Source organism: Nematolebias whitei, chromosome 1 (genome assembly GCF_014905685.2).
Source record: "Nematolebias whitei isolate Nwh7 chromosome 1, NemWhi1, whole genome shotgun sequence".
NCBI lineage: Eukaryota > Metazoa > Chordata > Actinopteri > Cyprinodontiformes > Rivulidae > Nematolebias > Nematolebias whitei.
Window position 1 is genome coordinate 23,524,702 of NC_056498.1, and position 27,411 is coordinate 23,552,112.

Below are 27,411 nucleotides of genomic sequence, written 5' to 3' on the forward strand. Positions count from 1 at the left end.
ACTTTTAGCATAAACCTAGCCTTTTGCTACTTTTAGCTTTTAGACACTGTTCTGCTACTTTTAGCATAAACCTAGCCTTTTGCTACTTTTAGATTTTAGACACTGTACTGCTACTTTTAGCATAAACCTAGCCTTTTGCTACTTTTAGATTTTAGACACTGTTCTGCTCTTTTTAGCATAAACCTAGCCTTTTGCTACTTTTAGCTTTTAGACACTGTTCTGCTATTTTTAACATAAACCTAGCCTTTTGCTACTTTTAGATTTTAGACGCTGTTCTGCTAATTTTAGCTAACACCTAGCCTTTTGCTACTTTTAGCTTTTAGACACTGTTCTGCCACTTTTAGCATAAATCTATCCTTTTGCTACTGTTAGCTTTTAGACACTGTTCTGCTACTTTTTAGCATAAACCTAGCCTTTTGCCACTTTTAGCTTTTAGACACTGTTCTTCTACTTTTAGCTCAAACCTAGCATTTTGCTACTTTTAGCTTTTAGACGCTGTTCTGCTACTTTTAGCATAATCCTAACATTTTGCTACTTTTACTTTTTAGACACTGTTCTGCTTTTTCTGGCATAAACCTTACCTTTTTCTTCTTTTAGCTTTTAGACACTGTTTGGCTTCTATTGGCATAAACCTAGCCTTTTTCTTATTTTAGCTTTTAGACACTGTTCTGTTACTTTTAGCATAAACCTAGCCTTTTGCTGCTTTTATCTTTTAGACACTGTTCTGCTACTTTGAGTATAAACTTTGCCTTTTGCTTCTTTTAACTTTTAGACACTGTTCTGCTAATTTTAGCTAACCTAGCCTTTTGCTACTTTGATCTTTTAGACACTGTTCTGCCACTTTTAGCACAAATCTATCGTTTTGCTACTGTTAGCTTTTAGACACTGTTCTGCCACTTTTAGCACAAATCTATCCTTTTGCTACTGTTAGCTTTTAGACACTGTTCTGCTACTTTTAGCATAAACCTAGCCTTTTGCCACTTTTAGCTTTTAGACACTGTTCTGCTTCTTTTAGGATGAACCTAGCCTTTTGCAACTTTTAGCTTTTGGACACCGTTCTGCTACTTTTGGCATAAACCTAACCTTGTTCTTCTTTTAGCTGTGCTGTTGAACGCGAGGCCTGCTAACAGGCTCCATTGGTACATGAAATTACAGAGCTCAGGTGTTGAAACTGCTCATCGTTACGCCAAATAGTCACTGGAAGCTCGAGAACACAAGTTTTGACTTTTGTTTCTGTTCGACACCTGAACTTTGACCTTTTCCAGGCAACAAACTGACTTATTGTTGCTCCGACTCAAAAACTCTGACAGCTCAGAGTCTGATGTTTTCCTAGTTTTCCTCATCATTCTAGACAACAGGCACAGATCCAGTTCCTCTGTAATCAACCAAACCTTCCACAAAATCTTCAGATAAATCTTTAGACTAAATGGGTACCGGCTCTCAGCGCATTTTCACAAAGATCAGGAAGTTTAACTCGTCTTCTCGGCTGCTGCAGGTTGATCCATGGCATAGGTCGTTCAGGTGACATCGCTGCTGTTCAGCCTAAAGCTGCTGGGTCCAGTCTGCTGAACAAGCTGACCAACTCTGTGGTTCTGGACATCCTCAGGATTTCAGGTCTGTATGTGTTTTAAGTTGTGCAACATTTGCATTTAAAGTCATAAGTATAGCTTTCAGCTGCTAATTGCTAAAGAAAGCTGTTGAAGACGGTTCGTTTTTTTGCACTGAGTGGTTAAATCACTTTGCTGCAGAATTAAAAATGCAGTTTCTTTAAATTGCTCAACTTTGAGGAGTTTCTCATCATTTTTGAAAATGTAAATGTCTTGACTTCCCGTACCCTGTGTAAAACCTAAACAGGCTCCATTTCCACTTTATCCCAGGTGTCCGCAGCGTGGCGAGCTGCTTCGTTGTTCCCATGGCAACAGGAATGAGCTTGACCCTGTGTTTCCTGACCCTTCGTCACCGGAGACCCAAGGCTCGTTACATCATCTGGCCTCGAATCGATCAGAAGTCCTGTTTTAAATCTATGATCACAGCAGGTGGTGACATCACACAAAATAAATATGACTAAATAATACAAGCAACTGATCTGATTATTTAGTATAATATGATTATCAGATTAATGTATATTAATGTATAATTGTATGTTTGCTTGTTTTTTCAATCTAATTATGTCTGCATACTTTGTGCTCTTTTAGCCATTCATATATCAAAACGTTCAGCTTGTTCAGCAGATGGACACTGTTCTGTTACTCTTAGCATAAACCTAGCGTTTTGCTACGTTTAGCCTTTAGACACTGTACTACTACTTTTAGCATAAACCTAGCCTTTTGCTACTTTGAGCTTCTAGTCACCTTTCTGCTACTTTTGACATAAACCTAGCCTTTTGATGGGTGATGTGACTTTTGGGTTTTGTAGCTTTCATACTTCTCAGTATATTTAACTTTATTCACATTTTCCCCATAGCAATACAGTAAGATCTCCTCAATTCTTTCCAAATCACTGTTTTTTTTTTATATCTATTTTTGCCTTTTTAGCTACTTTTAGCTTTTAGAAGCTGTTCCGCTACTTTTATCATACACCTAGCCTTTTGCTACTTTTAGCTTTTTGACACTGTTCTGCTATTTAGCATGAACCTAGCCTTTTGCTACTTTTAGCTTTTATACACTGTTCAGCTACTTTTAGCACACACCTAGTCTTTTGCTACTTTTAGCTTTTAGACTCTGCTCTGCTACTTTAGCATGAACCTAGCTTTTTGCTACTTTTGTCTTTTAGACACTGTTCTGCTACTTCTATAACAAACCTAGCTTTTTGCTACTTTTAGCTTTTAGACGCTGTTCTGCTATTTTAGCATGAACCTAGCCTTTTGCTACTTTTATCTTTTAGACACTGTTCTGTTACTTCTTTCACAAACCTAGCTTTTTGCTGCTTTTAGACGCTGTTCTGCTATTTTAGCATGAACCTAGCCTTTTGCTACTTTTAGCTTTTAGACACTGTTCTGCTACTTTTAACATACACCTAGTATTTTGCTACTTTTAGCTTTTAGACACTTCTCTGCTACTTTTAGCATGAACCTATATTTCTTCTACTTAGCTTTTAGACACTGTTCTGCTTCTTCTACCACAAACCTAGCTTTTTGCTACTTTTAGCCTTTAGACACTTCTTCTGCTTTTAGCATGAACCTAGTCTTTTGCTACTTTTAGCTTTTAGACAATGTTCTGCTACTTTTAGCATAAACCTAGCCTTTTTGCTACTTTTAGCTTTCAGACTGTTCTACTACTTTTAGCAAACACCTAGCCTTTTCCTACTTTTAGCATTTAGACACTGTTTTGCCTCTTCTAGCACAAACCTAGCTTTTTGCTACTTTTAGCTTTTAGACATTTCTTCTACTTTTAGCATCAACCTAGTCTTTTTCTAGTTTTAGCTTTTAGACACTGTTCTGCTACTTTTAGCATAAACCTAGCCTTTTGCTATGTTTAGCTTTTAGACAATGTTCTGCTACTTTTACCATAAACCTAGCCTTTTGCTATGTTTAGCTTTTAGACAATGTTCTGCTACTTTTAGCATACACCTAGCCTTTTGCTACTTTTAGCTTTTAGACAATGTTCTGCTTCTTTTAACGTTAACAATCCAGTTTTAGCTTCTTCAACAAGTTTCAGCTAAACCATTCAGGACTAAGCGGTCACACTGCATTTTCAAAATGTAATTAGTTTCTTTTTGGTGAATTGTTCTTTTTGAAGTATTTGTATGAAAGAGAAATGATCTAAGCATCCTTCAGTCATGAATGGATTTTTTACGTGTGTGTGACTCCTTTAAAGAAACATTTTTTTTAATTTTAAACCAGGTTTTGAACCCGTAGTCGTGGAGAACGTGCTCGAGGGCGATGAGCTACGAACAGACCTGGAAGCAGTTGAAGGAAAGATCGAGGAGCTCGGCGCTGAAAACGTCCTGTGTGTTCATTCCACGACATCTTGCTTCGCTCCTCGGGTCCCCGACAGGTAATGAAGCCGTTAGCCTTCAGGTGACATCACAGGCTTTTGCTTGTTGTTGTTGTTGGAAGGTTTTTGATTCTGTGCCAAATGAAGCTTTAAATAATGGTTCCCTTTCTATGTGTGTTTGTCATATTGTCGTCCAGGCTTGAAGAACTGGCCACTATGTGTGCCAAACACGACATCCCTCACATCGTCAACAATGCATACGGAGTCCAGTCATCTAAATGCATGCACCTCATACAGCAGGTACCTGCCAATCATACCCAATCTGTCTTTTAATAGCCTTTTTCAAAATTAGTCCAATATTTTCTTGCATGTGACACTTTGAGCTACAGTGTCACTTGTGTGTTCAGTGTCTGAAAGGTGGGTGGGTTAAATATTTTCTCCTCCGTCAGGGGGCTCGGGTGGGAAGAATCGACGCCTTCGTTCAGAGCTTGGACAAGAACTTCATGGTTCCAGTAGGGGGCGCCATAATTGCAGGATTTGATGAGTCTTTCGTCCAGGAGATCAGCAAAATGTACCCAGGTGAGTGAAAACAGTATACATGCACAGAACTGTTCATTCTTCTTTTTATGCTTCCATGTCAGTTTTTTATTGGTTAAATTAAGGTCACATGTAAGAAAGTGTCTGAACTAAAGGATGAAGCAGAAACTTCTTTGAGTCAATCTTGACATTTAATAATTTCTCTGTTTTTAACGTCACTGCTGCTCCATATGTAGTAACATAATTGAAAGGCATTGCTGCTCAGATATCTGTGTGCAGCTGAATCTGCTTCTCTGGGGCTGGCGGTTCTGTGAGGCTACGGAGAACATTTGAGCCCTACAACGCATTCGAAGAAACTATGTTTAGTATAATATCTGTTAGAGTCGTCAGGTTGCACAAAATGGATTCTTTCTGAGGAAAGGAGTAGAGTTCCCTCCGAGCGACAGAGAACGACCTGAATGAGAGTAAACAAAAAACAAGATTTGATTCTTGTTGGTTCTTGTTACTTTGTGCTGCGGAAAGTTGTTTGTATTTTTTTTTTTTTTATTTTTTTAGCTGTACTCAAGAAGTGTTAAAATTTGAGCTGCTCTGTGTTGATTTCTCATTTATCATAAACTTTTATGCAAATTAAGAGCTATTTGGTGGTCTTGTCATAGAGTTAATGTTTTTCCTGAACAAAAACATGAGCAGCTTTGTGGCAAGAAGCATCATTGTTCTAAAAATGTGACCCGTCACATCCATAGCGTGGTATATTCATTCAACCTTTATTTATACAGGTTAGTCTCATGGAGTCATGAGGACTCATTTTTAAAAGAGACCTGTTTTAGACGACAACATCAAATTTATAAATCATAAGTAAAGTGTCCATGTTTTGTTCAGAGGTGAGCTTTCAGAAATTAATCCGGTCCATCTGAACCAAAGGGGCGGAGCAAAACTCTGTTGGGCTGAAACAGAGTGATGCATTCAAAGAGTGTCGGACGTCTCCCTCGTGTCATTTACTGTAATGAATTAACTCACTTTGGTGACCCTCTTTGTGGTTAACTACTTTTAACTAATTTTTTCAGTTCAGCACTACAGTAGTCCCTCGCTACTTTGCGGTTAATTTTTCATGGACCCTCTCTATTGTGGCTTTCAAAATAAGATTGGACATGACACACAGTTGGCTGATTGATGGATGAGCCGCACGATCGGCTTGGACTTTTTCTAAAAAATAAAATATTTTAAATTATTTAGCGTCTACTGCACCTGTGTGCAGCCCACAGCTGAAGGAGAAGCTCCCTCCTGCAGCGTGTCAGATCTCTGCTCTGCAGCGGCGAAGTGGGCGTGTCCGAGAGCGCTGGCAGATGGCAGAGAGTTGAGATCATGACATGCTCTTTTATAGTGTTTAGAGTTTAGAAACATTGTTTAGAATATTGCAAGAGTGTGGGAAGAGCTTAAAATACCTTTTTGTATATAAATGGTAAAATAAACTACTACTTACGTTTTGTATTACTATTCCTACTTCATGGTTTTTCACTTATCGCAGGGCTTCAGGGAACAGATCCCCTGCGATAAACGAGGGACTACTGTATACCTAAACTAATGAAAAGCCCTACCTCTGCTGAGTCGTGTTTCCTTACAGCTATAAGCAGTGATGACTTCATGAGATTCTTTATAAATACAATTATTTCAGTTAGGGAGAAAAATTCAAACCATTCTTCCTACTATCGCCTCTGGTTCCTTGTCATATGAGGCAATTTTAAAAATGTCACTAGAACCTGATTTATGTTTGGACTATTTTTGTCCTGTTGAGCTCTCTGAATTGTCTAAAATAATAGCTTTATCCAAACCATCCACATGTCTGCTAGATCCCTTCCCAACCAGACTATTTAAAGCGGTATTTCCCTTAATTAATAATCACATTTTGGATCTCCTTAACTTGTCTCTAATGAATGGTTACGTACCACAGTGCTTTAAGATAGCTGTAATTAAACCTTTACTTAAGAAACATAATCTTGATATTCAGCTACGGTGCATTGGTAGAAAGATTAGACATTTTTTCATTTTGTCAAAATATGATGAATAAATACCTTTTTATATAGGAATGTTTTGAAGCACTTTACAGATCAGTACCCACAACTAACATTTTTCCTCCCTAAATTTTCACTTTGAGATTTCCTCTTTCAAATGACATCAAGAATTCTTCCTTAGAAAATATAAAAAAGAAGATTCAGACCAATTTCCCAGGGTTTACCCTGATTAGCAAGACAAATCAAGCCGTATCTCTGAAACCGCTCGTCAGGGTGATCTGCGTATCAAAATGTAGCTTAAAAGGACAGAAATTACAAAATGTGCTTAGTTTAGTTTCACCAAATACGATTTAATTCCTGATTTGATGTGAAGGGTCACAAATGAATATATATATAAAGACAGAAAAGGCTAAAGTTTCACCAATACCAAAAGTCATTGCACCCTTCTCCTGAACGAGCTGAACGTTTTGAGATATGATTTGTTGAAATAGCACAAAAACTGTGGAACGAGAAAGATGCTGAAAAACGTACGGAAGAAAAATGGATCACAATAGTGTGCATGCTTCAACAATAGTGTGGATGCTTCATAAACCTTCACACAATTATTAACCACGTGGAAAACTTTCAAATCAACCTTGGTGTGGATATGTTCACCCAAATGCAGGCAGTGTACTGCCAATAATCTTTTCTTAAAGTCTCTGGTTGTTTTGTTTTATTTAGGTCGAGCTTCGGCTTCACCGTCTCTTGATGTCCTCATTACCCTTCTCACCCTGGGCGCCAGCGGCTATAAGAAGTACCTATCAGAAAGAAAGGTGAGGGCATGCTACATGTGAGGACAAGATAAAGAAAGGCAGGTAGCCCCATATCTGGGTTCAACTGCGATGTTTGCTTGATGTTTTATGGCTGATATGTGAAATGTTGTTTTAAATGTGACGCGTCATGGTTTCCTCCTGAAAAGTCAACAGCAGTTTAGAATAGTTGTGAAGAATCTGTGACGTTGCTGCTGTGTGTTCGGTACCCCCACCATCCTCACTGTTGGGGGTGATCCTTGATTCACGCTGGCAGCGAGCTCTGTGAAGGCAGGGGTACAAATAAAAAAAGATGGAACTAATTCAGGAGTTTTACAGCTCACCGGTGTGAGATGGTGTCGCCCACGTTGCAGCATCAACACACCTTTTCTCTGCCTCTCTTTGGAACTGAAACCACATGAAAACCAGCTGATGGGCTCACATCGAAGGTCAGATACTTCCGTTCTGAACCGTAAGTTCTGAAGATCAACAAGTCAACTGGCCCTTTTTTAAAGTAAATTAAACTTTAGATGACATGGCATTCCATAAAACGCTTTATTTTATTAAAATAAACTAAGACTAAAAGCAGAAGCAGTGTGTGAAAAATTCAGTAAGAATTTTTGCATTGGTCCGTGCACAGCTTTATATTAACATTTTACTGATCTTTGTTAGAAAACTAACAAACAAAAAAGACGTAGGAGTCACATTTCAGCCTCTGCAGGCCACATTTGGCATGTTTAATGTTACAGTTATAACTAACTAGACAGGAATGATTTATTTAGAGGGATTTTTGGGTGAAAAGCACCATATTTTGTCAAAATCGAGCAAAATATCAGCACAAACATCTCATGCCAACTGTCAAGCACAGTACAGTAGTCCCTCATTTATCACGGAGGATCCGTACCATGAAGCCCCGTGATAAGTGGAAAACTGCGAAGTAGGAATAGTAGTACAAGTGGTAAGTTAGTTTATTTTAGCATTTATATATTTATAAATCTATCTCTATCTTTCTATATATTTATGTATATAAAGGCGTTTTAAACCCTTCCCACGCCCTTGCAATATTCTAAACAATGTTTCTAATCTCTCAACGCTCTTAAAGAGCACATAAGGTCATTATTTCAGCTCTTTGCCATCTGCCAGCTCTCTTGGCCACGCCCACTTCTCGGCTGCAGAGTGGCGCTATGGCACGCTGCATGAAGAAGCTTCTCCTGCAGCTTGGGCTGCACACTGGTGCTAAATAATTAAATAATTTAAAATAATTCATTTTTAAATAAAAATTTCATGCCGATCGTGCGGCTCATCCATCAATCAGCCAATTGTGTCATGTCCAGTCTTACTTTGAGAAACCGCGATGGAGCGAGTCCATGAAAAACGACCTATGAAGTAGCGAGTGTCTACTGTACTTTGCAACGCAAGAAACTAGATGTTCAGCTAGTTGTTGTAGTAATAAAACACTAATAATAAAGTAGAACACTAGTTTTGCTATTGGTTTGAATACTTTTACAAAATATGTCAAAGTAGACATCACAATTTACATATAACATAAATATTTTAATAAAGAAAAAATAAATTAGTGAGTTTTTATGTGGGTGCACCGCATCGCTCTTTGCAACTTCTTCGCCTCCCATCACCACCACCACCATTAAACCCCACCCAACATTTTGTGATGTTTATGCCTCTACTCTTTCATGGATGTGCAAAACATTTGGGCGGGGCGAAGGGTCCAGCCTAAAAGAGCTGTGCATAAATACATTTCAATAAACTGAAGTTATGTAAAGATTTAGGTTTGTTCCTGTTTTAAGTGCAGAATGACTCCATGTGTTGGGCCATGCTGTTCATCGGACATATTTCTTTATTTTCAAAGCCATGGAGCAGAAAGAGGGGCTGCTTCCTGTTACTGTACCTCCATGAAACCCATCCTCTATGATCAGGAGCTTTGAGGCGTATTGATTTCTCCTGGTTTGTGATGTGCATAATTAATGTAGAGCATCAGTTCTTCTGTAGTGTCTGCAGATCCCTCACATCTGTCCCACGGAGGCGAGCTTTTAATAATTCAAATCGTTATTCCGTACCATTTGCAGCCGCTTGAACCCCTAATTTAGATACATTTAAACTAATTAACAGAAGAGCATGTTTGTTGTTGTGGCTGAACTTCGCTTTGTCGCACACTGAGGTATTGTCACCCCCCCCCCCTCCTCTGGGAGAAATAATGCCGCTCTTTGTCATTGAGGGAACAAGGGACACTTGGACACTCTTGAAGTGGTCCGACGCTGTTTGTTTTCGACTCTTGACAGAGAAAATATTCTTTCTAACCGAGAAGAAATGAGTCAGCGGAGTGAGACACACACCCGCTCCTCCTTGTAATGCTTCGCCGGGGGAGGTGGGGGGCGGCCGTGGGGGTGGGGGTGGGGGATATGGCCCTGGTAGCCAGCACACAAATAAAGAAAAACAAAACCCTGCAGTTTGTTGCAGAGCTTGTGTTCAGAGCATCTGTGTCCTAAACACCCCCCCCCCCCACTTTTTTTTGCCTTTGATTCAGTCTTCACACACACACATAGACAAGCAAAGCACTTTGTCAGCAGTTTTTATACACACGGGTGTTCAAATCTCTGCCTAAAGGTAGGCGTTCATCTTCTCTTGCTCCTCTAATTGATCCCGGAGGTGGAAGTGTGATGCAAGCAAACATCCAGGCCAGAAGGAGAGCCTCCTGGCGGGAAACAGTCAGACAGACGGGGGTTCTGGACATGATTTAACCCTGTAGAACGCACAATGCACTGTAAACCTTTTTCTGTTTATATACAGCTGTGGCAGCACATCCTCAGCTCCCCCCTCCTGTTCTGTATCTTTATGTGTGTGTCTGCATGGCCTGCAGGAGATTTATTCGTTCCTGGCTCAGGAGCTGAAGACTCTGGCTTCTGCGCATGGGGAGAGATTGCTTCACACCCCACATAATCCCATCTCTCTGGGTGAGCCCCAAGTGCTGATCACAGACCAGCAGGTCGTCTCACTGTCATTTATATACTGTTGCAGAGTTTGTCTTTGCAACCTTGTGTTTCCATTTTATTAAGTGTGCATGTGTTGGGTGTGTCTCCTTTCCAGCCATGTCTCTAGATGGTCTGCAGGCGTCGAGCGATCAGGCGGTGACTCAGCTCGGCTCCATGCTGTTCACCCGACAGGTGTCAGGAGCCAGGTAGGAGACGGTCGCAAGGGCTGGGTTCAGTTCAGTTTATTTATAAAGCACCAAGTCACAACAGAAGTCGTCTCAGAGCACTGATCAGAAACATTCACTTACATTATAAAAGCTGATTAGTAAAAGTTCTCTGTCTAAGGAAGTCAGCAGACTCATTGAATCTTCACTTCGTTGCGGTCTCCCATCCAGAGCAAGCACAAAGGCAACAGTGGAAAGGAAAAACTCATTTTAACAGGAAGAAACCTTTAGCAGAACCAGTCTCAGGACGAGCGTCCATCTGCTTCGACTGGCTGGGTTTGACAGGACAGGAAGGAGAGACAAACAAACACAGAATGACAGGTCCAGGTTCAAGGTTCTTTGTCATTCACATCACATGTGGTACATGAGGTGGAACGAAATTGTGTACTCAGGGTCCCAGTTACATACAACAGTAACAAAAATATAAAGTGTAAAAAGAAACAGTAAATAAGGATCTAAGATATAAACTAAGATATACGCTAAACGAACACCAAACGGTACGCTAAAAGTGCTAATGCTGCTTTTCCAACCTGTCCCGGTCCACTCGTCGCTCCTCGAGTTTGAATACTGGTAATTGAAAATGGCGGATCAGATGTTGTGAAATTTCTCAAACAGCCAGTAACTCCACCTCCTGACCAATCAGTGACCGACAGTGTTCTGATGTCACGTTTTGGTACGTGCTCGCCCCGGGTGGAACCACAGAGCCAAGGGTTCTGAAAAAAGGGACCAGTTCTACGTACCGTTACTAACGGAAAAGCCTTGGAACCATGCCAACGGAAAAGCCTTGGAACCATGCCAAGTCGAGTCGAACCGTGCTGGGTCTGGGACAAACGGTGGAAATGATTTTTAAAACGTTATATGTTTTTTTTTTAAAATCAGTGAAGATTTTAAAAAATAAATAAATAAACGGTGCTTGCTTTATCATGAAATCCTGTTGTCATTTTAATGACTGTTAAATAATCTGTTTAAGTTTCTCAGCTGAAAAATCATAAAAAGACACAAAATTATTGGATCTATCAGGAATATTTCCCTCAGACATGTTTAAAGAAGAGATACAGCCTTTAGCTCAACTTTATTCTAACCCACAGATGTACAAATCACAAAACAAGAATTAAACTTTAAAGCAAAGTTTTAAAAAAAATAATTTGTGAACAAGAAATAAAACCACATATCTAAATTGAACAATAAAAGTACACACAATATGAGTGCAAATACATCAAATGATGAAGAAAATGTATAAAAGTTTAAATATAGATGTTTTTGTAGAATCTGGTTCATCAAAGATTTAATGGTGAATTAAAGTTCATTAGCAGGATTTATATATAGTTTAATTTGATCATTTTAATAATCTGTATTCTTTTTAATTTACCAGAAACTTCAAAATAAATTCTCACCCTGTACTGAAACTTGTTTCCAAGGTATCCCTGTCACAGCTGGTGAGGCGGGTGATGTCAATTTGAACCCCGCCCACTGGAACCAGTACTGAAAGCATAATGGAAACGCAACGTGGACCGTACCGAGTAGAGTAGAACCGTGCTGTACCGGTACTAAAGGTACTAATGGAAAAGGGTCATAAGATATACGCTAGTCACTGATAGTGCAAAACAATACACCAAACAGCAGCACGAACATGAGTCTTTGTGGGTTGATGAGTATGAATGAATGAATACAGCAGCATGAGATCAGCAGCATGGATAATCAGCAGCACATATCACCAATCAAAGTTGCATTACAGTGATTTTTTTGTGTGTACACCTTATTGGAAGAAAGACAAAAAAACACACGTTAAGGATATAAATAATTACAAATACAAAACAGGTAGAAGTATATACAAGTAATGTGCCTCAGAAATGGGAGAGGACAAGCAAATGGGAAAGGAAAGATTATTTTATCTTGTCTGAGCAGAGGGGGTGATGTTTCCAACAAAAGGGCCAATAAAACGTCAGACGTCCAGGAAATGATGAGTCAGAGTAATCTGGGTGCGCGATAACGACTACAAATCATGTTTCAAGGAAATTTAATGATGCTTGTCATGACATGTATCTAAAGAAACATTTTGTCTGTGCTTGTAGCAGGCACTGACAGTGTGGATCTAATGCTACATAGGCCCTGCAACAGATGCCTTTAAAGGGATAGTCTGGTCATTTTTGATGTGATGTTCTGTCATAAAGTTATTATTGGCCATTAGACTGGTTGGCAGGCCGCAGACTGATGAAGCCTTCGGGATGGGAGCCAAAACGTTTCGCACTTAAAGAAACTCGTCCAGATGACATGGTTGAACTTTTTGTTCTTGTTATCTACCCAGATGATTGAGCTTACAAACCTTTTTTTCTAACATCAGACCAGACTGAATCATTTATTCAAATAAATCAAATCTTTTTTTGTTTGTTTTTGAACATTTTGGAGGAACGTCACATTCTTTCATCAAAGTGAACACTTTCCAGAATCTTAAAAAAAAAATCTTCTTGCTTCTGTTGCATATTTGATCAGATGAGCTGTCGAGACCTTTTAGATTTGTTGCCCTTTTATAAACGGAGGTTCTTTTACTTTACATACTAAAGAGAGAGAGTTGTTTCTTGTCCACATCACCATCCGGCAAAGCTGCTCATTACAGTGCGTTTCTCCACCCTTAATGGTTGCTCATAGGCACTGTGGCCGGTAATTGATTTCACACTGAAGTGAGCCTGAACTGTGCTGACAGAGCTGCAGCCCTGCCACATTAAGTAGGAGAATTTTTATGGCGTTACAGAGTTTGAATCTGAAACTGCAGCTCAACAAGCATCTCAGAAGTGACTTTTGTCTTTTTGTTTTAGGCTTTGCTTTATAAAGAACCACAACAACCAAAAAAAAAAAACTAGGTTTGAACAATAATTAAATGACACAGCAGTGTTGCGACTTGTACTTGGCAGGGTACAGCAACAGTTCATCATGTAAAGTATTTATCTGCAGTTTAACACTGTAGCTGCATTAGAGTTGACTGGATTCTAGAGTTGTGCCACTCAAGGTGCATGTTGGAGTAGCTCTGTTACATTCATTCTGAGATTTTGCTTTTGAAAACTTCAATTTCTCTTTTTTCTCTATGTAAATCACTTTTTTTGAATGAATATTTCATCTGATTTTGGATGCTGTGCCGTTGGAAGGATTTTTACTGAAACTTTGTTACTTTTGGACATTTGTTATGATGCGTAACTATAACAACAAGGTGGTTTTCTATAGCTGGGAACTGCTGATTAACATTTCAAAAACGCAAATAATATCTCAGCTACAGACCCAAATCCCAAATGTGTTGAAAAGGAGGCGCCGTGGATGCATTCCCGTCTACCTGGAGGCAGTGCTCGAGTGCCAGACTGCAGAGATCTTGGAGATGGTGGGAAATGCGGCTTGTGACAGTGGGAGAACCGAGATCGTCCCCCAGCACCTGCAGTTTTTTTTTTTTTTGCGGTGACGAGGGGCTCGGCAGGCTGCTGGGGGGAATGGCCATCGCTCGGGGAGGAGTTCTGCCCGGCATTCAGGCGGTCCTGCTGCCCAAGAGGACCGAGAGGTCTGTTGGATCTGGGTGGATGGATCGTCATCTATAGCCAGTTTCTTCGGATCCGCTGTGGGATGGACTGCTGCAAGAGATCCTTTCTGCCCACAGCCATCAGCATCTAGAACAACTCTAACGAAGCCAGGATAAGCTACATCAACAATTAATTTTCCCTTTGGGATTAATAAAGTATTTTTGAATTGAATTGCTCTGACCTGGATGTTGGATACTAACAATAATTGGTGTATATATAAAGTAAGTCACTTTTCCCCCTTAAACATTGACCAAAGAGATGATTCAGACGACAGCCAGTCAGCATTGTATTGAAACAAATACACAATTGACCAGGGGTGTCCAATCCTGGTCCTCGCAGGCCACTAACCTTGAACCTGCTCCAGCACCCTTGATTTGAATCTTGAATCAACAGGTGATTAACAGGCTGTGAGGTAGTTCAACCTTTGAATCAGGAGTGTTAGAGTAGGGGAAACAAGTTCTCATGACAGTGGGCCAACTTTGAGGACCCCCAAAATTTGAAATTTTCACTAATCTCTGATTTTGATGTGGCAAGAGCAACAGAGACTATCAAATGAGACCAACCAAACTCTTGCTGAGGAGCTTGCATCCAAGAGCAGATGTCAGATTTTTGATTTGAGTTAATGTATTGGTTGACATTTTGACCCCCTTTTGTAACTGAGTTCAACACCCCAGATCTAGATAAACCCTTGACACAACTAAAGTAGCTTTCCCTTTAATGTTTAGCAATAAAAGTGTAAACCAACCTGCAGTTGTCCCCAATCCAGGTCTTCAATGGCCACTGTCCTGCATGAATTAGATCAGGGCTATTAAACTAAATTGCTCAGGGGGCCACGGTTACTGAAAACCAAGAGCTCAGGGGGCGGACATCGAGCAGTTATTGTCATTAAGTTTTTTTTACCGTTTAAAATCTAGTTTTATTTAAAAATGAACCCATTGGTGGGCCAAACCGAGTTCATCCGTGGGCCTGATTTTGACCTGGGCCGCCAGTTGAATATCGCTGTTTTAGATGTTTCTCTTCTCCAACACGCCTGATGTGAATGAATGAGAAGTTAACAGACTTCTGCAGAACTTGAAGACCTGCTGAAGAGCAGAGAAACATCTAAAACATGCAGGACAGTGGTCCTAGAGGACCAGGATTGAGGACCACAAGGATGTCATGTTATCGAGAGAAGAAAAAAAAAGCTGGTTTGTAGACTTTTGGTTTATACTCTCTCAAGCCATGACATTAGTGAAAGAGGCGACATCCTGGCTAGGCTCATGTTTGGACGGAAAAGTCTTATGAACAATATTTTGCATTAGAATCTGTGTTTAATTCCACTTGAGTGTTTAGCAAAGCGACAAACAGCCAAGACAACTGTTTATGGTCTGTGTGGCTCTTTGAATCAGGGGAACAAGAATACGTTTCATTTTAGTCACGATGCTACAACCTTCCATAATCCTTGTTTATCCCCCTCGTGTTTCCAGGGTGGTGCCACTGGGCAAGGAGCAGATTGTCAACGGACACACATTTCGCGGGTTCATGTCGCACTCCGAGTCGTACCCCTGCCCTTACCTCAACGCTGCTTCTGCTATCGGCATCACTCAGGACGACGTGACCCTGTGCATGAAAAGGCTCGACAAGTGCCTGAAGACGCTGAAGAAGGACGGGAACGCGGCGAGGAGTTGCTCCAAGGTGTCTGAAGTGAACCAAGAAGAGACTGAAGAAGGACTGAGCTGAAACTTGACCTGATAAAGTCTGACTCTGCTGCCTACTTTTTACTTGATTTAGACCCAATTATCGGTACTTTGTACTGGACTGTTAATCCAGCCTGTCTCTGACTGTCAGTGACTGACAACAGGTCGTGATTTATTTGTGCGCAAGTTCATTTTAAACCAAAGAGAAATGTGTTAAAAATAGATGGAGTCTATCATTTCCAAAGGATCGTGTTTGCATTTGTTAAATAAAATGATCAAATATCTTCACTGTGGAGTTGTCTTAATACCAAAGTTCATGCTCAGTAATCCAGGTATAAAATCCAACAGTATTCAGTCAGGTCATCTGGACGGTTTCTTTTTTTTGTGCTGAGACGCTTCGTCCTTCATCCAAAGGACTTCTTTAATCTGAGGAGCCACCAAACAAAACTGAGTCCCACAAACAGCATACTCCATAGTGGGAAAAAAAACAGTTTGCTGGTGCTAAGATGGCCTCTGGGGCCCGTCCACCCCTGTTTGGTGGCTTCTCAGACTGAGGAAGTCCTTTGGATGAAGGGCAAAATGTCTCATCACAAAAAAATGAAACCGTCCAGATGACCTCACTGAACATTGTTGTATCTTTGTCTTAATCTTCCTGCTTCCCTTGGGTCAAAATGACCCAGACTTCAGTCTTGGGGGGGGGGGGGGGGGGCATTTTAACTCGTTATCCTAAAAGCACATATGGCTCATCTTTTCCCTGTCAGTGATACACAAACAGTTTGTAACGTTGTCTACATGATTTGTAACATGACTCCAGTGATCTCCGACCCATTAGCTCCATCCAAGACCCCGTTCAGTGGATTAGCTCGTTTATTTACGGATCACGTGAAGCAGATAATCAATGGAGTGCACCAAAAATAGCCCACTACAGCGTTCCGTGGAGGAAATGGGCTCAGTTGGTCTTTTTGCCAAACAAGCTGGACAAAACACAAAAAGACGAATATGGTTTTATTGGATTTTATATAAGATTAAATTTCTTCATGGTCAACATTCATTCAAGCCCGAACCAGAGTCAGCTATTTAAAGAGAGACAGTAGATAAGAATGAAATGCTTAATCCTAATTTGAGCAGAACCAAGATTAAAGTGGATTGCTGCCTTCTTAAATTCATGTGAACGCTATTTTCTAAATGTTTATATTGCTGTCAGTTCAATTCACAGTAAGTTTCATATGATTCTGTGGTTGTGCGCCAGCTCATATTTCCTGTGCAGCATGCGGCCCTTTCTGCAGGAATAACTACAGTAATGCAGAATTGTTGTGGATATAAAGTTTTATAAAACATTGTTGGTGTATCGGTAGCAGATGCACGTTTGATTCAGCCACATTTTTAACAACCCCGACAGAAAAGAAGCAGAAAAAGTATTTTATATGAAACACATTTCTGGTTCAGGAAAACACACACCTGTTTGTTTCAAATCAGCTGTGTAGAAAAACCACTGACTGAGAACGTCTGCACCAGGGAGAGACGAGAGCTGCTGCCAAGGTATGGCAAGCAGTTGTGCTGTAGAATCAGTGCTTTTATTTGTGTATTTATTTGATTTCCCTAAAGCCAAGCATGACTTTCTCAGACATTTAGCACTTGTTTGGCTGAGAAGCATTTTTTGAACGTTTTTCCACTTTTTTTAATATATTTTAACACTGGGAGATGTTCAGTTCTTTACTTTTTGTTTCACATTATGTCAAGGTCAAATTAAATGAAAAATACAGCCATTAATTATTTATTTTAGTTTTTTTCCCCCCTAATGTCTTAATCCAATGCTTTTCTGGAGTTTAACAGTCTTTTTTTAACACTTGGCATGTGGATTACTGTTTAAACTCAAATTGGATGTAAAAGACCGTAAAATTATATAATTTTTAATGAATATTGAAATTAACACCAGACAAAACCTGACTTGCTGCTACTTAAAGCCTTCCGTCTAACAAGGGTGCTTTTTGTTGTTGTTGTTGTTTCTGCTTATCGAAGAGTTAATGTTTATTAAATTAAAAAATAAAAATAAAAAAGACTACAAAAAACAAGAAGCTGACATTTGTTTTTCATTCTTGTATCAAACTCGTACTTTTCCATGATTTAGGCGTACCTCTACTATAAAATGTTTGAGACTGAAGTTCAGTGCTTAATCTGAGCCAGACTGTGCCGGAACAGGATCCGGGAACTCTTATTTTGACAGGGTGCGTTCCGGTCACTTTGCTTGCATCCAGTAAAACTCAGGCTTAAAAATAATAAAGTTATGGACAAATTTGACTGCCTTGAATGAATAAACCTATATTGGATATGTACTGGTAATCTGAAAATAATTACATAAACACTAATTTTAAACACAACAGCCACTTACGAGCTTCCTAATATCACATGCAATCTGCCTCTTCAAGCATTTCCACTTCTACCCTTAAAAAAAATTCCGCCCCTAAAAGTACAGTCATGGGCAGTTTAATAAAAAAATATAATAATCAAACAGCACAACTAAATTGCAAATCAGTTTTACAGTTTAAGTTGATAATAAAATTTAGATCATTTATTAAAAAAGGAGAGAAGTGTTTGATGGGTAATCACTTGACGTGACGTCGCATATCTAAACAACAGCGCCAATTTGTCAAAATAACAGCAATTAAAATGTTGAAAAGACAGTTCAATTTACTTTCATAAAAAAAATAAAATAAATAAAACTCTTCTCATTGTACAATTAAACATCCGAGAATTGAAGCACTTGAAGGCAGTGGCGATGGAGATAGTACTCAATGTGTAGGGGTGAGGGTTAGGATGCTTGAGAGAAGTGGAGTGTGCTCTGCTCACACAAGGAGAGAGACTTATAAACATATATGTTCAACCACTCATTAAAATATACCAGAATGCAGGAAATGGCATCTACTTTATTCAACATTTTCTGGGGGAGGCCCTCCCCCGCCTTGCTGTTTGCGTTCCGGCATCGTTTGGTTTACATATTTAGCACTGATGAAGTTGTTTTAAGACAACAGCAGCAACCCACTTTAATCTGAGCTCCACTCTAACTAGCCTTTAGCTTGTTAATCCGGATGGTCAAAGAGCCATCTATAACAGGTAAGATATTAATTGTTCACTTTCCACAGAACCCCACTTCAAAAGATCTGACATTTCCCTTGAAAACGTTACATCTACTCTGGATTTTGATTAGCACTGTCCTCGTTTTTCTGTGTGTCCTGCTCGTGTGTCTGCTATTTCCTAATCTTAAACATATAGGGGGTCCTCCAACTGTATGGAAACCAGTTATCTGGGCCTTGATCAGCGTTATCTGCAGGTGCTTCCTCCACTTGCAGCCATCAGGGGGTTCAGTTGGGAGCAGATGTTTATTAGAAGGGACCCACTCAGCAGCCTTTAAAAGTGGGCTGGACTCAGATACTGTAGTTCTGCTGTTGGATCAGCACATTTTCACTGTTCCCAGGCTGGACTGAAACATTTATAAACCATAGTGGAAAAACACTGGCAGCACTGGGACAATGCAGCACTCTAAAAAAAACGGCAAAGGGAGTTTCCAAAAATGTAAATAAATTATTTCAGGGCGTTAAGTGTTGCTCATTAGCAAAAGTGAAGGAATTGTTTTGCTACACGTTATGAAGAAAAAGCTTTGGAATATATTCTAGATTAAATATTAATATGTAGAAACTCCAGTAATTGTTTATTCTTTGTCAACAGTTGCACATTTGCTAATAGTGATGCAACTCGGTTTTGAATTTAGGACCTCTTATTGTAGATGAGTGATCAACGTGACTTTCTACCACTTCTGTTTCCCTCCAACCCAAGCAGTTGTTTACCTTCATCACCAAAAGCTCTTCTGTAATGTATTCCTCTCCAAACCTCTCTGTACACGCTCAGTCGGATCGCTAAGCACCCGGGGGGATGTTGCTGCGTGACAAATGGCCCTTCAGTCCTGGTTCCTAAAAACCGTTGAGAGGACTTCAGCGGTGATGGAGAGCCAGAGACACACAAAAACAGGGAACTCATTTGTTTTGGTAGAACATAAAGAGACAGACTGGTTAGTACAAAGCAAAATGTAGGGCTAAAAGGATTTTATTTTGCAAGTTTGATTATGTTTAAAGCTTTTTCTTGCCTTTGGATAACTAAATAAACATATAATTGGTCATATATACCCAACCGTTTGATGAGAGTGTGAAATTTTGAATCTAAAGTATGGCAAGTTGTTGTTGCATATAATCCAACCACTCATTTCCGATTACATCCTGCTAGTTCCTGGATCCCTACTAGTCCATATAATGCTCTTGCTGGCTTAAAATGAAAGATTTCTAAGCAACTAATAAAAATCATTAGCATTTATTATTTAGACTTGACCATCTGTTTTTGTTTGTGTTTTTATCTGTTTATTTATTTATAAAAGAACTTTGTATATATTTCTAACACCATTCTTTCCAGGACAAATGCAAATTGCTTATTGAGTTTAAAACTAAGATGACCTATGAAAAGATGGCCATAAATGCCATTTTGGTCAAAATTTTAATATAACTGTTTAATTTCAGAGAATGTGTGGGAATGACTCCCAGCTATTGCCACATCAATTTTTAGCTCAATATCTAAATTAACGGAGTTACAACAATTTCTGTTTTATAAGGTTGGTTAGCTGTAGCAATCAGAAATAGTATTAGATGTCTGAAATGTTCCTCTTTACTATAACTATTTTTTCAAGTATCTTGGAGATTTTGTTTTACTGTTATATGAAAAATTGGTTTTCCATTTAAAAACTTAATATGATATCTGTGTTGTTGAAGGAAGTTACAAATTGCATTCAGTATGTCTGAAATGTTATGCTCAGCTAGGCAGAATTGTGTTTTAACATACTGGAAATATCTTGTTTTAGTATTATATGACCAACTGGATTGCCATACTCTGTTTGATATTTCTTAATAGCAGATTTTGGACTAGACAAGTAGCATTCTTAATATTCTCATTTTATTTTAAAGCTAAATAACTTAATTTTGAACATCTGCTTGGTAAATCAAATTATATGATACATTAACTTGCCTTAGTTTTGCTGTTGGAAATGCTTGTCGATAATACAAATGGCATGCTGGATAACGAAAATGTTATTTTCAACAGAACTGAATAGTCAACATTTATCGGGAAGATCTTGTCTGACTTATATGATAAATTGGCTTGCCTTAAACACTGTCCATGGTGCTGCAGTTTATCGCCTCAGATCTCCCGAGAGGAGAAATCTACAGCTTAAACGTTCTCAGTCAAACATTTTAACCTCACGTGAACCTTCTGTTTGTGAGTTATTTGATGTTAAGTCATTTACCTACATCCAATAAAACTGAAATATTAGGTGGAGCTATCGTAAAAACTTGGAAAAATTAATTTGTGTTAACCTTTATTTCTTGTTTTTTTTCTTTACAAGTGCAGAACTGAACTGACCGCCAGCTATCCAAAATGGGTTAAAATATTCAAATGTCTATTTACAGCTAACAATATCTCTGAAAACAGCTTTGAAGACCCTACCTGCCCTTATTAATGTCTTATTTTTGTTTAGAGTGGATGTTGAACCAACAGTTACCCACCTGGAGCCCCCCCCCCCCCCCCCTTCTTTTTTTCTTTCTAAATAAATAATGAAAGCGTCGGGGCTGCAGCTGATTTGCTGATGTCAGGGAGCCAGTGCAGCATTTCATGGTGCAGGGTGGAAACACGCTGTCGGTGCTGTCTGCTTCCATCCCTGCTCTGTCTCTCTCACTCTCTCTCTCTCATCATCAAACCAACAAAACTACAGACACACATGCGAGCCCGGCAAGAAACATGCTGCCAGCTCTCAGGATTTGGGCTTTTCTGTGTGCATCATTGTGCTTCCTGTGTCCACCGGCTCATCTGAAAAAGGCTTTCCGATGCCCTTCAACATGCAGCTGCTCCAAGGAGTCCATCATCTGCGTCGGGTCCTCCTACATCCTCAGGATGGCCCCAAATGAGATCAGCTCTTTGTGAGTAGCCTAGACCCCTGTTTATGGCATTTGCTTCTCTTTAAATTAAACTGTATCTACTAAACAACACCAGCGCGTGAGTCAACTGAGCGCCGCTTGGGTCTATTTTTACAGTGCAGCCTGTAAATAAGAGCCGATGCTGATCTGTATTGATCTTTTGGTTTGCTGGTTTCTGCTTTCTTCTGTTCAGGAGCATCGTCAATGGGACTTTTACTGAGGTCAAAGAAGCAATGTTTGCCCACATGCCCACCCTCCAGCTACTGTAAGAACACCTCCTTTAATGCATCAGACAAGATTTGAGTCGTTTATACTCACTCATCATCATGCATTAATGATAACAGGCTTTTAAGCCGCTGCAGCACCTGCATGTTCAGCAGCTAAGTTTTTGTTGTGCCTAACTACAGCTGCAGTAATGTGTCCTGCATACTAAAGCAAGTGGGGCTCTGTGGAAAGGTTATGAGCAGTTAATATCTTACCTGTTGTGGATAGTTCTTTAAACGGCCTCAGCTTGGAGACAAAGAGTTTAATTTGCTTAGTTAAATGCTAGATTCATTGAAGCCACAGTAGATTGCTGCTGTAATAATAATTTAAAAAATCCTGTCCAAATTTCTTCAGTAACTCTTGTGAACGCAAAACGTTTACACCTCCCAACAGTTTTGCATTATGCAGTTACTCCAACGCAGAAATATTATATTTCTGTCAAAAGTATCCCAGGCTCAGGTTTGTTGTATTTATCATATGCAGATCAACACAAGGTCAACAGTGCAATGAGGATGAGAAGAACCGTCTCGACTCGCCAAAACAACAACAAATTATTTTTTTTTTTTTTTTTCATTTAGCCTTTATTTATCCAGGTTAGTCTCATTGAGCCACGAGAACTCATTTTCAAGAGAGACCTGTTTAGGGAGCACATGGTGGGTGTTAAGGGCCTTGCTCATGGGCCCAGAGTGGGGCGAATGAGGGTGGGGGCAAGTGTGGGTGTTTCACCTACCCCACCCACAATTTTGATGTTGTCGGGGCCGGGGCGTGAACCGGCGATCTTCGGATCACAGGCCCACCTCTCTAACCTCTGCGCCACCACTCCCCCTAAGCACCACCACCCCCCCTTTAAGCATGCAATAAAAATACAAAAACAATGCGCCAAAAGTGAAAAAGAAATACATCTACAGCAGCATGGTCCTATTAGCAGATAAGTTTTAAGTTTTAAGCTAAGTTTTTTTTTAGTTTTAGGGGGAGTGGTGGCGCAGAGGTTAGAAGATGGGCTTGTGATCGGAAAGTTGCAGGTTCACCTCCCGGTACCGTCAACATCAAAATGTGGGTGGGGTAGGTGAAACACCCACACCTCCCTCCACCCTCATTCACCCCACTCTGGGCCCATGAGCAAGGCCCTTAACCCCCACCATCTACTCCCTAAACAGGTCTCTCTTGAAAATGAGTTCTCGTGGCTCAGTGAGACTACCCGGATAAATAAAGCGTAAATGAACAAAAAAAGAAATTAGAAGAGTGGTTCTGTTGGCAGTGAGGTTCTCTTAGCAACATGGTCCCATTAGCACCATAGTACTGTTAGCAGTGTGGTTCTGTTAGCGGTATGGTCTTGTTAGCAGCATTAGCGGGTCTTGTTAGCAGCATTAACAGGTCTTGTTAGCAATGTTATTGTTAGCAGGTCTTGTTAGCAGCATTAGCAGGTCTTGTTAGCAATGTTATTGTTAGCAGGTCTTGTTAGCAGCATTAGCAGGTCTTGTTAGCAATGTTATTGTTAGAAGGTCTTGTTAGCAGCATTAGCAGGTCTTGTTAGCAGCATAAGCAGGTCTTGTTAGGAACATTAGCAGATCTTGTTAGCAGCGTTAGCAGGTCTTGTTAGCAGCATAAACAGATCTTGTTAGCAGCGTTTGCAGGTCTTGTTAGCAGCGTTAGCAGGTCTTGTTAGCAGCATTAGCAGGTCTTATTAGCAGGGTTAACAAGTCTTGTTAGCAGCATTAGCAGGTCTTGTTAGCAGCATTAGCAGGTCTTGTTAGCAGCATAAGCAGGTCTTGTTAGCAGCATTAGCAGATCTTGTTAGCAGCGTTAACAGGTCTAGTTAGCAGCATTAGCAGGTCTTGTTAGCAGCATAAGCAGGTCTTGTTAGCAGCATTAGCAGGTCTTGTTAGCAGCGTTAACAGGTCTAGTTAGCAGCGTTAACAGATCTTGTTAGCAGCGTTAGCAGGTCTTGTTAGCAGCGTTAGCAAGTCTTGTTAGCAGCATTAGCAGGTCTTATTAGCAGGGTTAACAAGTCTTGTTAGCAACATTAACAGATCTTGTTAGCAGCGTTAGCAGGTCTTGTTAGCAACATTAACAGACCTTGTTAGCAGCATTAGCAGGTCTTGTTAGCAGCATTAGCAGGTCTTGTTAGCAGCGTTAGCAGGTCTCATTAGCATTGTTAGCAGGTCTTGTTAGCAGCATTAGCAGGTCTTGTTAGCAGTGTTAGAAGGTCTTGTTAGCATTAGAAGGTCTTGTTAGCAGCGTTAGCAAGTCTTGTTAGCAGCGTTAACAGATCTTGTTAGCAGATCTTGTTAGCAGGTCTTGTTAGCGGCATTAGCAGGTCTTGTTAGCAGCATTAGCAGGTCTTGTTAGCAGCGGTAACAGATCTTGTTAGCAGCGTTAGCAGGTCTTGTTAGCAGCATTAGCAGGTCTTGTTAGCAGCGTTAGCAGGTCTTGTTAGCAGCATTAGCAAGTCTTGTTAGCAGCATTAGCAGGTCTTGTTAGCAGCGCAGTCCCAGTAGCAGCATGATGATAATAATGACCGTGGTGACTGCCCTCCAAGACTGCTCTCCAGAACCGGATCTGGCACACAGAACATCCAAGGTTTCCCTGCGGAACCGAAATAGCTGTAGTAGAATTGTTAGTTGGCTGCTGCTAAAATGTTTTGCACTCACAAATAATCACAAAAAATTCAATAATCAATCAGTTCAATCAAAACTGACAATGACAGAGCTATTAGCTCAAGAATGTTTAAAAACTACCAGCAGACATTTTCCATGGAAATTTATGTAATGTTATGGCAATTACTGGGAACAAATAGTAAAAATGTTCAGTCAGGTCATTTGGACGTTTTTTTTAAATTAATTTTATTTTAATTTTTTTCTTCTCGGACTGAAGAAGTCCTTTGGATGAAGGACGAAATGTCTCAGAAAAAAACTAAAAACCGTCCAGATGACCAGACTGAACTTTGTTGGATTTGTATGTGGATTATGGAGCATGAATTTTGGTGGGAACAGTCTTCCTCATCTTCTTCTTTGGCTTCTTCCTTCTTCAGGTCACCACAGCGAATTAACTCTCATGAAGACGTGGCAATTATTTTTACACCAGATGTCCTTCCTGACTCAACCACAGACCACCGAGCTACCACAGCCCTCTGACTGGAGCAGAGAGCTGCCATCTATTGCGCCCAGGGGAGCAGATGATGGGGGTTAAGGGCCTTGCTCAAGGGTCCAGACTGGAGCAAATGAGGGTGGAGGCAGGTGTGGGTGCTTCACCTTTCCCACCCACATTTGATGTCTGTCGGTCCGTGGGATCAAACCAGCAACCTTCCAATCACAGGCTTGCCATCTCCAACCTCTGCGCCCCAGTAGGAACAAACAATAATAGACCTAATAGCTGTGGTAGCTCAGCGGTCAGTGGTGCAGTCTTGCAATCCTGAGGCTGCAAGTTTGAGCCCAGGTTGTGTCAGGAAGGGCATCCGGCGTAGATCAATTTCCAAATCTTTCTTGTTGTGGTGACCCCTGAAAAAGGGAGAGGCAGAAAGTAAAACAAAATAAATGAATAAATTTAAAATATTGAAGGTCAGCCATAAGTAACATCTTTAAATAAATTCAGAAAAAGTATATATTTAGCATAATTTTGTCTAAAATAACCAGATTTCATTGCCGTACCAGCAACGTAAGGTACCCCACTCTAAAAACAAAACACTCTCTGCTTCTTCATTTGGATATAAAATAGTTTGTTTAAATTATCCCCAATTTCCAGTTTATTTTTATAATCCCCAATTTTATATTACCATGGAACGTTTCTGGACAATTAATGGTACCAGAAATTTTCTCCCATTATCCAGTGCCAGCAAGACCAAAACTAGAAAAATCTGGTCACAAGTTTATTTTGACAGTAGTTGCTAATGCTGATGTTTGGAAAGAAGGCCCTAATGCTTTGCTTTGTTCTTTCTTACCCATTAGACAAATAGTTAATAGTCATGAAAATATTCAAGAGTCTTTGGAGCATGGCTTCATGACAGTGAATTTCTTACATCTGAATCTTACATTCTTACATTTTTGTGCATTACTTGAAACGTAGCTATGATGTTGTAAACTGCTCTGATTTCTTTTGTCTTTTTTTAATTGTCATTACCAGTTGTGGTCAAAAATTGATGTAGAATAATTTTTTAAAAAGTGTTCATATTTACTGCTTCCGTTATTCACAACGAAAGACGAGCTAAGTTGTGTCTCTGAATTGTCTGCGTTCAGTCTTGTGCGTAAGATTTGTACGATTCATGGACTGACGAGCTAACGGCTAGTCAGAGCAGGGCCTAAAGCGGATCGCTGCCAACTTAAAACAACACAAATGTTTTGCACTAACCATGTAATGCAAAAGTGATTGTAGTATTAAGGTTTATGAAATAACTTTGCTCCACAGCTGTTAGCGCTAATAAGTTAAACCCTCCTGCTGCCCTTGGGTTAAAATGATCAACGAGGCCTCAGTTTTCAAGGGCAGGGTTAAGTTTGTATTTGTTTGTTGGGGAATATTTTCATTTCACTCCTTATCAAAAACTTATCCAGAATTTTTTTTTCCTGTAGATTTTCAGTAAAATATTTTCAAATTACAATAAAGATAATAAATCATGGCAATAAAACCGATTGGATGTCACGATAGTTGTCTTTATATGTTGGGTTCAGATCATTCGGTTCTGTTTTGGCAATGTTTGCTTCATCTGCCTTGTGATTCATACAGAATCTTAAAGTGTTGCCTGTGTTAGCCAGAGAATTTATTAAACGTTACCTTTTACTTTTCATTGCAGGCTTTTGAATTCAAATTCTCTAACGACCATAAAAGACGATGCGTTCGCAGGTCTTCCACACCTGGAGTATCTGTAAGTTGTTTTTCTTTTCATACAGCAAAGTGTTGACTATAATATTACATTTGGTTACGTCCTCAAAGCAATACTTTTATAAAATGGTTGTGAGGCACATTCAGAAAAGATGTTTTGGCTGTCACGATCTGTATCTTTTGCTTGATTTTTGATAATTGTTTGTGTTTTGGTTTCAGTCCTCTTGTTTACTTTCTGTGCTGTTTTTGTGTTCACTTGTTCGCCTGTGCCGCTCCGTCATTCTCACAGTACTTTATTGTCAGTCTTCCCTCCCCAATTCTGCCACACCCACTTACACCTGTTTCTTGTTATCATTTAGTCCCGGCGTCTCCACTCCTCTTATCAGCGTCTGACTATGAAGTCCCTCGTTTTTTCACTTCTCTTCAGTCCGGCATTGTGTGTGTTTTCCATGCCATGTCCAGTTCTCCTCCATGTCTCCTTGAGTTTGTTCATTTGCAGCTTTTGTTACCTCGGCAGCCTTTGTTTTTGTTTTAAAAATTCAAAAATTTCAGCCTGTATTCCTGGATCCATCCATCCATCCATCCATCCATCCATCCATCCATCCATCCAT

At 39.9% G+C, this 27,411-nt stretch overlaps 2 protein-coding genes across 2 annotated transcripts in view; both read left to right on the forward strand.

The window, feature by feature from the left end:
* sepsecs (Sep (O-phosphoserine) tRNA:Sec (selenocysteine) tRNA synthase) overlaps positions 1-15,955 on the forward strand; it is a 20,800-nt gene extending 4,845 nt beyond the window's left edge. Inside the window, exons 4-12 of the mRNA XM_037675865.1 lie at positions 1,496-1,614; positions 1,878-2,036; positions 3,842-3,995; positions 4,133-4,235; positions 4,385-4,514; positions 7,202-7,293; positions 10,145-10,238; positions 10,372-10,462; positions 15,507-15,955. Of these exons, the coding sequence (XP_037531793.1) occupies positions 1,496-1,614; positions 1,878-2,036; positions 3,842-3,995; positions 4,133-4,235; positions 4,385-4,514; positions 7,202-7,293; positions 10,145-10,238; positions 10,372-10,462; positions 15,507-15,759 (1,195 nt within the window). The 3' untranslated portion in view covers positions 15,760-15,955. The remainder of the gene's footprint in view (positions 1-1,495; positions 1,615-1,877; positions 2,037-3,841; positions 3,996-4,132; positions 4,236-4,384; positions 4,515-7,201; positions 7,294-10,144; positions 10,239-10,371; positions 10,463-15,506) is intronic.
* A 5,593-nt stretch (positions 15,956-21,548) lies between these two features.
* The window catches only part of lgi2a (leucine-rich repeat LGI family, member 2a), a 13,365-nt gene continuing 7,502 nt past the window's right edge, over positions 21,549-27,411 (forward strand). Inside the window, exons 1-3 of the mRNA XM_037675855.1 lie at positions 21,549-21,727; positions 21,918-21,989; positions 26,772-26,843. Coding sequence (XP_037531783.1) covers positions 21,549-21,727; positions 21,918-21,989; positions 26,772-26,843 — 323 coding nt within the window. The remainder of the gene's footprint in view (positions 21,728-21,917; positions 21,990-26,771; positions 26,844-27,411) is intronic.